The sequence below is a fragment of the Leucoraja erinacea genome, unplaced genomic scaffold, assembly GCF_028641065.1.
Source record: "Leucoraja erinacea ecotype New England unplaced genomic scaffold, Leri_hhj_1 Leri_161S, whole genome shotgun sequence".
NCBI classification, from domain to species: Eukaryota; Metazoa; Chordata; class Chondrichthyes; order Rajiformes; family Rajidae; genus Leucoraja; species Leucoraja erinaceus.
In genome coordinates, this window is record NW_026575913.1 from 111,039 (window position 1) to 126,393 (window position 15,355).

At 44.6% G+C, this 15,355-nt stretch overlaps 1 protein-coding gene across 6 annotated transcripts in view; it reads right to left on the reverse strand.

The window, feature by feature from the left end:
* LOC129716032 (class I histocompatibility antigen, F10 alpha chain-like) overlaps positions 1-15,355 on the reverse strand; it is a 102,114-nt gene that overhangs the window by 49,503 nt on the left and 37,256 nt on the right. For 5 of the 6 annotated variants that reach the window (XM_055665907.1, XM_055665906.1, XM_055665905.1 and 2 more), the window contains 2 exons: positions 11,011-11,286; positions 2,196-2,462 (listed from right to left, as the gene is read on the reverse strand). In XM_055665907.1, the coding sequence (XP_055521882.1) occupies positions 2,196-2,462; positions 11,011-11,286 (543 nt within the window). The remainder of the gene's footprint in view (positions 1-2,195; positions 2,463-11,010; positions 11,287-15,355) is intronic. The other variant, XM_055665908.1, reaches the window with a different exon arrangement.

Consider the following 15,355-nt stretch of genomic DNA (forward strand, 5'->3'; position numbering starts at 1 on the left):
TTTTTATCATTTAAAAATAAATTGGATAGTTATATGGACGGGAAAGGTATGGAGGGTTATGGTCTGAACGCAGGTGTATGGGACTAGGGGAGAATACATGTTCGGCACAGACTTGAAGGGTCGAGATGGCCTGTTTCCGTGCTGTAAATGTTATATGGTTGTATGGTTATATGGTTTATAACAATCCAGTCATTGAACCTGGAATATTTGCAGAAACAAATTTAAGTTCTGTAATATAATTTACCCCATAAATAGGGGCAATAATTGGTGTTAATATTTTTATCGTTGGGTTTCAATATCGTATTGATGTCTAATGATGTTAACTCTATTCTCCCCATAATCAAGGCAGATGTGATGCTTGGACTCGTTTCCACGGCATGAAATCACAGAGCTTTAAAATCTTCACGTAGTCACTCACGTGACTCCGAAGTAAAATAATAAGATTAAATGAGAACTTACCAGTGTGAAGTTTGATCGTTATTTTATGAGGAGTAAAGTTGAGGGAATACGTGCCCTCCGCTCCCACCCTTGATCATATACTCAACTGGTATCTCTTCTCTAATCTTACTATGTTTAGTCATTACAGTTATCTGTGATTTCACACCGCTGCTTTGAAGAATGACATGCATGCGTCCTGGCGGGGTTCTTCACGTATTCCCTCAACGTTACTCCTCATAAAAAACGATTAAACTTCAAACTGGTAAGTTCTTGTTTAATCTTACTATTAAACCTACATTATGGAAGGACCCTTCCGAAGCCTGATAACAGAAGGGTGTCCCCGAGTCTGGCAGTGCGTATTTTCAACTTTCTGTACCTATTGCCTGATGGGAGCAGGAAGGAGGAATGACCAGGGTGGGATAAGTCTTGTTTTCCAAGGCAACCTGGTGTAGATTGAGTCAATAGTAGGAAGTCTGGGCTGTGTGATGATCCTTAACTCTTCGTTTATTCTTGCAGTCTTGGGCAGTGCAGTTCCTAAATCAAGATATGATGCAACCCAACAACATGCATTCTCTAGCGGCATCTATAGATGTTTGCAAGAGTCATGATGAATATTCTCAGTCTCCTGAGGAAGTAGAGGTGTTGGTGTGCCTCCTTGTCTATGTGGTCAGTCCATGACAGTATATTGGATATATTCATGCCAAGGAACACAAATCTCTCAACCATTTCCACTTTGGACCATTGATTCGGATTGGGGCATTGGGGCAATAAAACATTCCTCCACTTTGATGACCTCGAAAAGATCATCCACATTTATCTCCTCCCGCCTAGATTACTGCAACTCTTACACTGGCATCAGCCAATCTTCCCTGTCCCGCCTGCAACTGGTCCAAAACGCTGCAGCGAGACTCCTGACGGGCACCCGAAAAAGGGACCACATCACCCCGATCTGGCCTCTCTCCACTGGCTCCCTGTGTGGTTCTGTATACATTTCAAGACCCTCCTCTATGTCAACAAAGCTATCAATGGGCTTGCCCCCTCCTACATTAAAAGTCTTCTCACCCACCACTCCACCTCCAGGTCCCTCAGATCAGCCGACTTGGGCTGCTGAATATCCCGCGGTCTAGGCATAAGCTCAGGGGCGACCGCGCCTTTGTGGTTGCAGCTCCTAGACTGTGGAACAGCATCCCTCTTCCCATTAGAACTGCCCCCTCCATCGACTCCTTTAAGTCAAGACTAAAAACCTATCTATACTACCAAGCCTTTCCTGACGTCCACTAAGCGAGGGCTATATGTATATTTGTATGTAGTTTGTTTTTGTTTATACTATTCTTATAACAAATGTAAAGCACTTTGGCCAACGAGATTTGTTTTTTAAATGTGCCAAATAAATAAATGTGACTTGATTTGACACTTGACATGTACTCCCCCAGTGCCTTGCTGTTAATCACATCATGAGGAAAGATTCATTTTTTTTATTTAAACATACCTTTCATGGATTTCAGTTTCACCACTGAGAACCCCAAATACTCCTTCCTTGTATATTAGTTATTTATTTATTTACTTTTGATACATTTTCTGTTGACAAAGTCTTCTGCTCATGTGGAGAGTGGGAGTCTGATTACGTGATTGCTTAGAGCAACACCACGAAACAAAGACAGTTTACGCATCTTGGAACATGGGATGTAGTCACAATTATTAAAATGGAAACAACAGAAGATAATGATTATCTATGAAAGAATATTTAACATTCTCACCCCAGATGATAGTCTTCCCACCGGGCAGGCTGCTGTGATCAACATGACAGGAATACTGTTTCCCATCATACGGATCATACACAAGGACAGACTTGAGATGATATGTTCCATCGTTGTTGGGTATGACCCCAGAAGATTTGGTCTCAAAGACATGGTGACCATTCTGCAACCAGCTGACATTGATGGCCGGTGGGTAAAATGCAAACACAGTGCAGTACAGGGTTGAATGATCATCAGTGCGGGCAGCGAGTGTGACCTCAGGTGAAACTGCAAGACAGTGAGATGGTTATTTTCACCTTCAGTAAAACTTGCACAGTCACCCACCTCAAACTATTCTTCAGTCTACTACAACAACCAGGTTACTGTCTACATCTGCCCCATTTTGTCTCTTTCGTCACCATCAACTAACCACGTGGTTTAAAAGGGATCGCACGCTCCCTGTTAAGATAGTACACAAGAGTTTGAAAGCTCGTACCATTAAATTCAGGAACAGCTTCTTCCCCACTTTATTTGGACTACTGAATGATTCTCATGTAAGATAAGGTGTTGTCCTGATCTTCCAACCAATCTCATTGTGATCCTTGCAACTCATTTTGATCTGCACTATCTCTGTAACTGTAATGCTATGATATTGTAATTCTGCTCTCTGAATAGTTTTCTCTTTGCCCTGTTCTACTTGTGGATTGCTTGATTGCACATGTGTAGTATGATCTGATTGGATAACACAGACAAACTTTAGACTATATCTCAGTTCACGTAACAATAATATACTAATACCAACGGCAAATCTTTTCACATCGGGCAAATAATTGACAAGTTACGAAATGAGGGTCAATTGGGGAGGGGACAAGCATAAAATTGACAATATTTCACTCCTCGTCAATAAGAGATAAAAGGGGCCAGTCATTTGTTTACAAAATCTATTTTTGCAGAGTGTGGTCATTCTCTGGCACTCTTGACCCCAGAGATTTGTGAAGACAAAATCATTGGAAGTATTTAATGTGGCAGTAGTTAAACTTTTGAAAGATTTGAGAATTTAGTTCAATGAGGAACTGACACCGAACAGGAGTTGATGCCTGAGGAACATCAGCCATGGTCATACTGAATGGTGGGCAGGTTTGAGGACCAAATGGCTTACTCGGAAACTTGATAATCAAGGAGAAAATCAGGCTTCTGAATGATCATTCCATAAGCTAGGGTTCTGTCCAATTGACCACTACCCCATTGCAGACAGTGGACTTTGTTTATGGAACTATGTAGGAAGTAACTGTAGATGCTGGTTTAAACCGCAGATAGACACAACATGCTAGAGTAACTCAACGTGTCAGGCAGCATCTCTGGAGAGAAGGAATGTGTCACGTTTCATGTCAAAACCCTTCTCTAATGGGCTGCATTGCTGAGAACTATATGCTGCACTCTGTAACTTCCCTTTTGCTCTACCTACAGTACCTGAGTTTGACTTGATTATATATATGTATGTTGTTATCTCATCCAATTGGATAGCATGCAAAACAAAGTGTTACACTGTAGCTCAGTACATGGGCAGCACAGTAGCGCAGCGGGAAAGTTGCTGCCTTACAGTACCACAGACCCAAGTTCAATCTTGACAATGGGTGCTGTCTATATTGAGTTCACACATTCTACCTGTGACCATGTGAGTTATCTCCGGCTGCTCCACTTCCGTCACATTCAAAGACGCCCAGGTTTGTACATTTTTTGGCTTCATTGTCCCTAGTGTGTAGGATAGAACTAATGTTTGGGTGGTCGTTAGTCAGCACAGATTCAGTGGGCCAAAAGGCCTGTTTCCATGCTGTACCTCTAAACTAAAGGTGACAATAATAAATCTACACTTTACCCTGTGCCTATCTGTAGATTAGTGTCACTCATACTGTGGTTCCGCCCACATGCTTATTAGAGCGCTCTCTCTCTCTCTCTGTCTCTCTCTCTCTGGTAGACTGAGAAGAAAGCACCTTGTGTTTCTCTGCATAGTTACTAATAATAGACTATGGATTCTACCCACTATGTGTGAGTTTGGTCATTCTTCCAACACTATCTCTTGTGTTGTTATGTCTCTGGAACTAAGTGGTAGCTGCGCTTAACTGTTGTAGCATAACTGTTTATGTTGAACAATTCATGAAAAAAGTCTAAAAAGGATAAAAAAACAAGTGATTCCAGAATGTTGTAAGATAATTGGGGCTGATACGTAATGGGGTGGCACTGCGGCACAGTTCCAGTGACGAGGGTTTGATCGCAATCTTGAAAGAAAAACTTAAACTGAGGCAGGCTCCTCTACTTCATCAATCCAGTTATGACACTCAAGTCAAGTCAAATCACATTTATTTATATAGCACATATAAAACCAACTCTTGTTGGCCAAAGTGCTTCACATTTGTTATAAGAATAGTATAAACAAACAAACTACATACATCTTATATATTACTAAAAGTCTGATCTTGACCGCTTTTGACCCACTGTGCTGCGATTCTCTGAGAGAACGCCGCAACCTACGCCCGTCATTTATGGCCACCTCGCCTTCTAGGAGCAGAGGATTTTTCCCATCGATGAAAAATGGGAGAGATATTAATGTTTTTACAAAATTCTCCATTCTCTCTGCTGCCCCTGCTGGCGGCAGGTGGAGGGACTATAAAACCCGGAAGTGTCGCACCTCACTCTGTGTCTGCCACACCCAGGATGGCAGAGGGTCACGGCTCTCTGAGCTGCGAATCTACCCCACGGTGAGTCCCCACGATGTGCTTTTCAGCAAACGGATGTGTTTTTAGCGGCTTGCTTGCTTGCTCAGTGTTTTTTTTACCTAATTGCTGGGCATTTTTTATATTGCTTTTCAGCCAACGGATGTGTTATTTGTCGGCTTGCTTGCTTGCTCAGTCTTTTTTTTCCCCAATTGCTTGGCATTTTTTAAATTGCTCTTCAGCGAACGGATGTGTTTTTTGTCGGCTTGCTTGCTTGCTCAGTCTTTTTTGCCCCCAATTGCTTGGATTTTTTAAAATTACTTTTCAGCGAGGGGATGTGTTTTTGGTCGGGTTGCTTGCTTGCTTGCTCAGTGTATTTTTTCACCAATTGCCTGGCATTTTATAAATTGCTTTTCAGCGAACGGATGTGTTTTTTGTCGATTTGCTTGCTTGCTCAGTGTTTTTTTTCCCCAATTCCTTCGCATTTTTTTAATTGCTTTTCAGCGACGGATGAGTTTTTTGTTGGCTTGCCTGTTTGCTCAGTTTTTTTTTCCGTGGGGGGAGGGACTATAAAACCTGGAAGTGCCGTGCCTCACTCAGTCTCTGCCAGACATAGGAAGCGAGAGGGTCACGGCTCTCTGAGCTGCGAAGCACATCTACACGGTGAGTCCCCTCGATGTACTTTTCAGCGAACGGATGTGTTTTTGTCGTCTTGCTTGCTTGCTCAGTGTTTTTTTTCCCGCAATTGCTTGGCATTTTTTAAATTGCTTTTCAGCGAGTGGATGTGGTCTTTGTCGGCTTGCCTGATTGCTCAGTGTTTTTTTCCCCCAATTGCTTGGCTTTTTAAAGGGCTTGCGTACAACAGTTTTCGGATGGATAAAGTGAATAAACATTGTATTAGATCAGAACTGTGTTTAATTTCAAAATTGGCACGTATTCTTTGATTTTCGCTAGGTTGCAAGATGGCATAATTTCCAGTTAGCGGCATGTTGGCGATTAGTGCATAATTTCCGCTTCGTGGCGAGCAGCGAGAGTGTGACGTCAAGATGGCGGCAAGTGCAGGTGCTGTTAAATAATTCATTAATTTACTGCTCTGTCTATGGTGAGTGTGTTTGTTTGACGCTATTAAAAGCATGATTTTGCTTCAGCAGCAGCCTCCACAGCAGGCTTTAAAGATTTGTTTTACACACTGTATATTCAACACGTTCTGAATGTACTTGTCATTTTAGAATTGGAGTTTGTGTGTATTAATGCGTGTGTGAATGAGTCTGTGTGTGTGTGAATGTGTGTGTGAATGAGTCTGTGTGTGTGTGTGAGAATGTGTGAATGAGTCTCTGTGTGTGTGTGAATGTGTGTGTGTGTGCAAATGAGTGTCTGTGTGTGCGTGTGTGTGAATGAGTGTGTGTGTGAATGTGTGTGTGTGTGTGTGTGTGTGTGTGTATGTGTGTGTGTGTGTATATGTGTGTGTGTGTGTGTGTGTGTGTGTGTGTGTGTGAATGAGTCTGTGCGTGTGTGAATGTGTGTGTGAATGAGTCTGTGTGTGTGTGTGAATGAGTCTGTGTGTGCGTGTGATCAACAAATAGCACAGATAATATAGTCTTTCATAGTTCAGAGCTTATTTGTTATGTTCAATAGCTTGATGGCTGTCAGGAAGAAGCTTTTCTTCAATGTAGATGTTACAGTTTTCAGTTTACAAAAGTCAGTCGTGACTCCAGAAGTCGGGCATCAGTCAGTCCACAAGCCGTGAGAGTCAGTCAGTCCAAAGGCCATGAGTTCATCCCAAGGCAGTGAGTGAGTCCAGAGGTCATGAGTAAGTCGTTCACTGCCCACCCCCCCCCCCCTCTCCACTGACACCCCCCACCTCAAGACTCTGCCCTCCGCCTGGCTATAGGATGCGCACTCCCCTGCACCCTACTGAAGCCGCCCACATCCCCTGCTGGGTCACCTAGCTGTACTGCCAGGCCTCAGTGACTGAGCTGCCAGCCCAAGAATCCATCCGGCCCACAATGTCAATACTAGCCCTCTGGTAACCAGTCACATCAGCGCACCACCCCCATAATTGTGCTTCAGAAAGCCCCACCCCCCACTGACACTGGCGAGCAATATTGGAATTGGTGGAGAGGTGGAATATTGCATTGGGTGACCAGCCCTCCCGTGTGATGCTGGGACCCAATGAGTCCCACTTAGTCTAGTATATGCATATAGCCCTCGCCTAGTGGACGTCAGGAAAGGCTTGGGAGTATAGATAAGATTTTAGTCTTGACTTAAAGGAGTCGATGGAGGGGGCAGTTCTGATGGGAAGGGGGATGCTGTTCCACAGCTAGGAGCTGCAACCGCAAAGGTGCGGTCGCCCCTAAGCTTATGCCAAGACCCGGGGCAGGGCCTTACATCGCCCGACGTGGCTTTAAATGGTTGCAGACTTGCTAGCGCCCACTGGAGGCTTTGACCTTGGGAGAGGAATGGAGAGCAGGAGAGAGACAAGACTTTGCCTTCCATCACATTGAGGAGGAGATTCACTGTGACGGATTTTGTGTAAATTGTGTTGGTGTGTGCCTTGGTTCTTTTCTTGTATGGCTGCAGAAACCAAATTTCATTTGAACTTCATGTGAGGTTCAAATGACAAATAAACGGTATTGTATTGTGTTGTATTGTATTGTATATTCAGCAGTCCCAAGTCGGCCGATCTGACGGACCTGGAGGTGGAGTGGTGAGCGAGAAGACTTTTAATGTAGGAGGGAGCAAGCCCATTGCGGGCTTTGTAGACATAGAGGAGGGTCTTGAAATGTATACGGAACCGCACAGGGAGCCAGTGGAGAGAGGCCAGGATCGGGGTGATGTGGTCCCTTTTTCGGAGGCGGGACAGGGAAGATTGGCTGATGCCAGTGTAAAGAGAGTTGCAGTAATCTAGGCGGGAGGAGATAAATGTGTGGATGATCTTTTCGAGGTCATCAAAGTGGAGGAATTGTTTTATTTTAGCTATCGTCCGAAGCTGGAATAAGCTAGCTTTTACCACGGCATTGACTTGTTTGTCAAATTTCAATGCGGAGTCAAATATCACGCCAAGGTTTTTGACGTGAGGTTAGAGTAGTGGGGTAAGGCTTCCAAGGCTACCTACTATCATTTTGATTTAGTCCGAGGGGCCGAGAAGGATGACCTCAGACTTACTCTCATTTAGTTGGAGGAAGTTCTGGGCCACCCAGCACTTTTTATCCTCGAGGCAGCGGGTAAGGTTAAGCAGATTTGATTGGTTTTTGGCTTCAGGGGGAGATAGAGTTGTGTATCGTCTGCGTAGCAATGGAAGGAAATGCCGTGCCTTTGAATAACTTGGCCTAAGGGGAGAATATACAGGGAAAAGAGAATGGGGCCAAGGATGAAACCTTGTAGAACCCCACAGCAGAAACTAGCTGGGCCTGAACATGAGAAAATGAGAAATTGGGTATTTCCTTGGGGCAAAATCAGACTTTTCAGAGACTTGGAAGCTGCAAGACAGTCCTGGAATATGGTGGATCTCTGCAAGCTGTTCCAGAAGAGGATGTATTGTACTTATGTACAGTGTGACTTGACTGGAGAGAATGCAGAACAACCATTTCACTGCAGATAGACACAAAAAGCTGAAGTGACACAGCGGGACGGGCAGCATCTCTGGAGAGAAGGGATGGGGTGTCCAGTATCTGCTGTTACATCCAAACCATTTCACTGCGTCTCTGCATGCACAAAACAGTTATATAAAATGCAGCACATACTGCAGTACTCATGTATGTCAGGCTGTCGTGATTTTGCAGGTGGATAACTTAACTGTAATTTTTTTTTAAAACACAAAAAATCATGTAGGTGTAACTCAGTGGCTTTGGCAGCATCTGGAAGACATGGTTACGTAATGTTTCAGCTTGGGATCCTGCTTCATACTTCTTGCATCTGTTCTTTCTGACTTAACACTTGAAATGACCAGTTCATTTATCGACCGGGAATGCAACTTGTTGAATGTGAAATTGAGTTTGAAAGGCTGCAACATGTCCAGACAGAAGCTGATTTGTTGCTCCTCAAGGTTACTTTCACCCTTGTTATTATAGTGTAAGAGATACAGATGGATGGATCATGGTGGGGGTCGAATTGAGAATTAAAGTGGCAGGAATTAGGAATTTTAGAAATTCCCATGGATTGAATGCAGGTTCTCCAGAAAACAGCCACTCACTTTGTTTCATTGATGCAATGTGGAAGATTACATCATGAAAACCAAGTGCAGTAGATTTGAATGGAAGTGCAAGTGTTTCACGCTGTTTAGCTTTGAAGAAGTACCTGGGTCTATGGACAGTGGGAAGGGAAGAGGTAAATGGATAGATGTTGCATGCACCAAGACAGGAAAGTAGAGGAAAGTAGTGGGGATAGTAGACAGACCAGGGAGTGAAAAGGGAATGACTAGTTCAAAATATAGAATGGGGAGCAGAGCAGGAGGGGAGGGAGAAATGGATTGACTAATTGAATCAGATTTAAACTGGGATGAAGTACTCAACATGGAGGCTGGAAGAGTGGAAAAACGTATCCCTGCCCGGTCCAATGAGAATATATAGAACATAGACCAGTACAGCACAAGAACAGGACTTTCAGCCAGGTTAAACTAAGGCAACACATTGGCACAGTGATAGAGTGGATGTCTAACAGCATTATAGATCCGGGTACGATCCTGACTAGAGTGCTGTCTGGACGGAGTTTTTACGTTCTCTCTCTGTCACTCTGTGGGTTTTCTCTGGGGGCTCCGGTTTCCTCCCAAATACAAAAGACATGCAGGTTAATTGGCTTCTGTAAATTGTCCCTAGCTTGTAGGACGGAAATAGTGAATGGGCAATTGCTGGTCAGTGCAGACTCAGTGGCCCAAAGGTCCTGTTTCCATACTCTATCTCTAAACTAAACCAAAACTAATCTCCACAGCCTGCATGTGGTCCATATCATTGTATTTGCTGCATATCCACAAGCCTGTCCAAAACTTTCTTAAGCACCAGTATCATGTCCCTCTCTACCACCACTCCTGGTTGCACATTCTAAGTATCAAGCACACTGTGCAAAAAAACACTTGATGCGCACATCTCGTGTAAATGTTGCCCTTCGAAGCTTAACGCAGTGCTCTATAGATCTGTGTGATAGACATGCAATCCCATTAGGGGCTGTCAACTGTGGTCAAGTAAGTCCATGGTTAACTAATATGAAAGACATCAATGACACTTTCTCCCTGTCAGACAGGGATGAGGTGCCGGTCAAGCCACATTTGGAGCATTGTGAGCAATTGTGGGCACCATATCTGAGGAAGGATGTGCTGGCCCTGGAGAGGGTCCAGAGGAGGTGTACAAGAATGATCCCAGGAATGAGTGGGTTAACATATGATGAGCATTTGATGGTAGTGGACATGTACTCGCTGGAGTTTAGAAGAATAAGGGTGAACCTCATTGAATCATACCAAATGGTGAAAAGGTTTGGATAGAGTGGATGTGGAGAGGATGTTTCCAATGGTGGGATAGTCTACGACTAGACGTCACAGTCTCAATATTAAAGGACAATCCTTGAGGAAGGAGTTAATGAGGAATTAATTTTGTTTGAGGGTGGTGAGTCTGTGGAATTATTTGCCACAGAAGGCTTTATAGTCTATCAATGGATATTTCTAAGGCATAGAAAGATTCTTGATTAGTATGCACGTCAGGGGTTATGGGGAGAAGGCAAGAGAATGGGGTTAGGAGGGAGAGATAGATCAGCCACGATTGAATGGCGAAGTAGACTTGATGGGCCGAATGTTCTAATACTGCACCCATCACTAGTGACCTTATGACTCAGTTGGCTTCCTCCATGTGCTCCAGTTTCATCCCATATACCAAAGACGTGCCAGTGAATTAGTTGGACATTGCAAATTATCCGTAGTGGAGCTGAATGAAAGGAGAATCCGAGGGAGCAGAGTGCAAGGTGTGAGAGAGAGCTGTGGAGCAGTTTGTCGACATTTCATTGAAAATTAGCATCGACTCAATGGGCCGAATTACCTTTCACTCTGTCATGATTGGGTCAGAGATAATATTACTCATTGCCTCAGAGTGATATATTACTCATTGCTTACCATCGCAAAACAACACTTTTTCAGAACTCACCTTTTCTGGTCAGGTATGTCTTTCCAATTGCATAGTATGTACGCCAATAATCCACACAGTCATGTTCTAACAAGCTCTTGAAATAACGGTTCATTTTTTCATTCTTGTCCCATTTCTCTTTGAAGGGTTCAGCTATTGGATCATGCACCGTCCACTTTAGTTTGTCCTTGTCGAAACTAAATGCATATCTTCCGTCAAAAGCCAACTTCAATATCCCTACATTGGGACTGTGATCGTTCACCTGACAACCAAACTGACCTTGAGTATAGTGATATTCTGAAAGAAAAACAAAATCATTATTTGATTTATTGTTAAGACTGGGTAATTTCTGATCTCCAGGGTCCAAGTCATTTCTATATGTCACAAGTAGCAAGGGTCACAGCACAGGTCCCTGCAGAACTCTACTTGTCACTGAACTACAGCCTGAATATTTGACCTTCCGTGCAACTGTAGAGACCATATTATTGTACGGGTGTGAGGCATGGACTCTCACTCCAGCACTGTCCAAGTCTCTCGATGGTACCTACACCCGAATGCTCAGAAAAACTCAAATTGACAGTTGCAGGCACGGCAAGGCAAGGCAAGTTTATTTGTATAGCACCTTTCAACAAGGTAATTCAAAGTGCTTTACATAAAACATTAAAACCACATCATCAACTCTATGGCGAGACTCCACCTCTGACCGAGAAGATCACGTTGAGAAGGATGATGTGGTTCCGCCACCTTGAAATGGCAGTAAAAAAGGTTGTGCTGTGGGAACCCACCCATGGAAGACTTGACCCAGGACGGCCAATCAAGATGATGTTTGATGGAAGACGCATGTGTATAGTAGATAAGAGGAGCTTGCCAGCTGCATGGAGGACAGAGGAGGGATGTGACCTTCACCATGCCGGTTGTAAACCAGCACCACTGCCTCACTAATGTTTTCAACAATTATTATTATTATTATTATTATCTACTACATCCCTCCGTCCTGGGATTTATCCACCTTAATGCTCATCAAGTGACCCATCATTTCCTTCTTATTTACCTTCAAAGAGCCCCTGCATGTTCGTATTCTCCACACTGATCTTACTATTCTCCAAGGAGTAAGACATTTAGAACGGAGACGAGGAAGCACTTTTTCTCACAGAGAGTGGTGTCTGTGGTATTATCCGCCTCAGGAAGGGCAGTGAGGGCCAGTTCTCTGGATACTTTCAAGAGAGAGCTAGATAGGGCTTGTAAAGATAGTGGAGTCAGGGGATATGCAGAGAAGGCAGGAACGGGGTACTGATTGTGGATGATCAGCCATGATCACATTGAATGGCGGTGCTGGCTCGAAGGGCCAAATGACCTACTCCTGCACCTATTGTCTATTCTCTTGGTTAAAACCGAAGGTAGACACAAAATGCTGCAGGACAAGCAGCATCTCTGGAGAGAAGGAATGTGCGACGTTTCTGGTCGAGACACTTTCTCAGATTGATGTCAAGGGAGAGACAAAGATAGAATATAGGCAGAGACAGTAAGACTGGTGGGAGAACTGGGAAGGGGAGGGGATGGAAAGAGAAAGCAAGGGCTATCGAATGTTAGAGAAGTCAATGTTCATACTGCTGGAGGGTATACTAAATTGTTCATAACTATGGACTATAAACTAAACCAAGCAAAATATGAGGTGCTGTTCCTCCAATTTGCACTGGGCCTCACTCACACAATGGAGGAAGCCCAGGACAGAAAGTTCATATTGGGAATCGGAGGGGAAGTTGAAGTGCTGAGCCACCGGGAGATCAGGTAGGTTAAGACGGACTGAGCGGACGTGTTCAGTGAAATGATCGCCGAGCCTGCGCTTGGTCTCGCCGATGCAGAGAAGTTGACAACTGGAACAGTGGATACAGTAGATGAGGTTGGGGGAGGAGCAAGTGAACCTCTGCTTCACCTGGAAAGACTTTGGGGCCTTGGATGGAGTAGAGCGGGAAGGTGAAGGCGGAGGTAAAGGGACAGGCGTTGCATCTCCTGCAGTTGCAGGGGAAAGTACCCGGGGTGGGGGTGGTTTGTGTGTGAAGGGATGAGTTGACCAGGGAGTTTTCCTTGGGAACGGTCTCTGCACAAAGCAGAAAGTGGTGAGATGGGAAGTGGCTAGTAATGGGATCCTGCTGGAGGTGGCGATAATGATGGAGGGTTATATGCTGTACTTACTAATAATCTATCTATCTATCTATACATATGTACAACTCTCATCTTGTTATATTCCGGTTTGGCGGTCTTTTTATTTGTGCAAAAATGGATTGCGATAGTGCAACGATATTTCACCAGTTCACTCACCGTTCTCCTGTGCTGCGAGTGCACCAAGTTTCGTTCCGATCGGTTGAATGCCGTAAATGTTAGCGAGGTTTCAAAATCTTTAAAAACGCGCATGCGCAGATCGATCTCTTCTCCTGCCAGTCGGCGTCGCGCAGATTAGTCTCATCCCCATCACTCCCCGGAACGGTCTACCCCTTCCTGCGCCATCGCGTCTTTACAGGAGCTGAAGGTGGCCGGCGTAGGTTTCCAACCAGTCTTTCAGAGAGATCCGACCCAGCCCAGCCCCTCCCCAAGCAGCAGCCCAGCGTCGGAGACCTGACCCAGCCCAGTCCAACGTGGGAGACCCAGCCCGGAGTCGGTGACCCAGCCCAGTCGGAGATGTCGCCGATGTCTCCACAAGCCCCTCCCCACCACAAGCCCCCCTGCCCACACCCAGTCCCCCACGCACACCCAGCCCCCCACGCACAACCCCCACCCCCCATTATCCCACACACACTAGGGGCAATTTACATTTATACAAAGCCAATTAGCCGACAAACCTGTATGTCTTTGGAGTGTGGGAGGAAACCAAGATCTCTGAGAAAACTCAAGCGGTCACGGGGAAAACGTACAAACTCCATACAGACAGCAGTCTTGTACCTTGGTCTATGGCACTGTGAGGCAGCAATATGTTTGGAGAAGTTGGAAGAATTCTGCCTTTGGCAGAAACATCACTACAGAATGCCGACCTGATCCTATATTAACGATGGCTCTTCCTTTGAGCGGAATTAAGATGAAAGGAAAGAAACCCTGGATATATGCCCCAGGTGTGAAATAAGCTCATATTTGTTACAATTACTTTAGTTTAGGTTAGAGATAAAGCATGAAAACAGGCCCTTCAGCCCACTGTGCCCTCATCGCCCAGCAATATCTGTACATCAGTACTATCCCACATACGAGGTACAATCTACAATTTTTACCGAAGCCAATTAACCTACAAACATGTGAGTCTTTGGATTGTTGGATGAAACTGGAACAATTAGAGAAAACCCTCACAGTCACGAGGTCAATGTACAAACTACGTACCGACAACACCCGGAGTCAGGATCGAACCCAGGTCTCTGTAGCTGTGAGGCAGCAACTCTACCGCTGTGCCACCATGCTACCCTGTGTCATTAGTATTGTGTGTTGAAATGTTTCCATCAGTGATTATAGCAACTCTCTCTCTAAACCTCTGTACTTTTTCAGTTGACCAAGCAGTTCCTCCTTCCACCTTATGAGGCTAAGTTATTGGATGGCTGAACTTTTGGGGGAAACTCCTCACTGCAAGCTTGGTTTAGTTTATTTTAGTTTAGAGATACAGTGCAGAAACAGGCCATTCGGCCCACCGAGTCCACACCAAGCAGTGATCCCCACACATTAACACTATTTTACACGCACTAGGCACATTTATACCGAGCCAATTAACCTACAAACCTGTACGTCTTTGGAGTGTGGATGGAAACCGAAGATAATGGAGAAAACCCACACAGGTCACGGTGAGAACGTACAAACTCTGTACAGACACCACTCGTAGTCAGGATCAAACCCACGTCTCTGGCGCTGCAAGTGCTGTAAGGCAGCAACTCTACCACCGTGCCACTGTGCCGCATGATCTATTGGCTTTGCTGATAATTATGATCATTTTTTATCTTATATTGTGTTCTCTTTGCTTATTGCATATAAACAAATATAAAGCTGCAAAGGTTGGATCCTTTCGAGACCCGAGCTGACCCTTCTTTCACCACAAAAGTGCTTCCTATGGTTAGAGAAATATATATATAAGGCTCACCCCTCATGGCCATTGAAGGATTTCTCTAAACTATGGAGATCATGAAGCTGTTCCCTGCCAAGTTTAATTTTACTAGTGGCCATGACCCGAGTGTACTCGGGGGTGGCATTGAACAGGTTAAACATAGAAACATAGAACATAGGTGCAGGAGTAGGCCATTCGGCCCTTCGAGCCTGCACCATTCGCCATTCAATATGATCATGGCTGATCATCCAACTCAGTATCCTGTACCTGCCTTCCCTCCATACCCCCTGATCC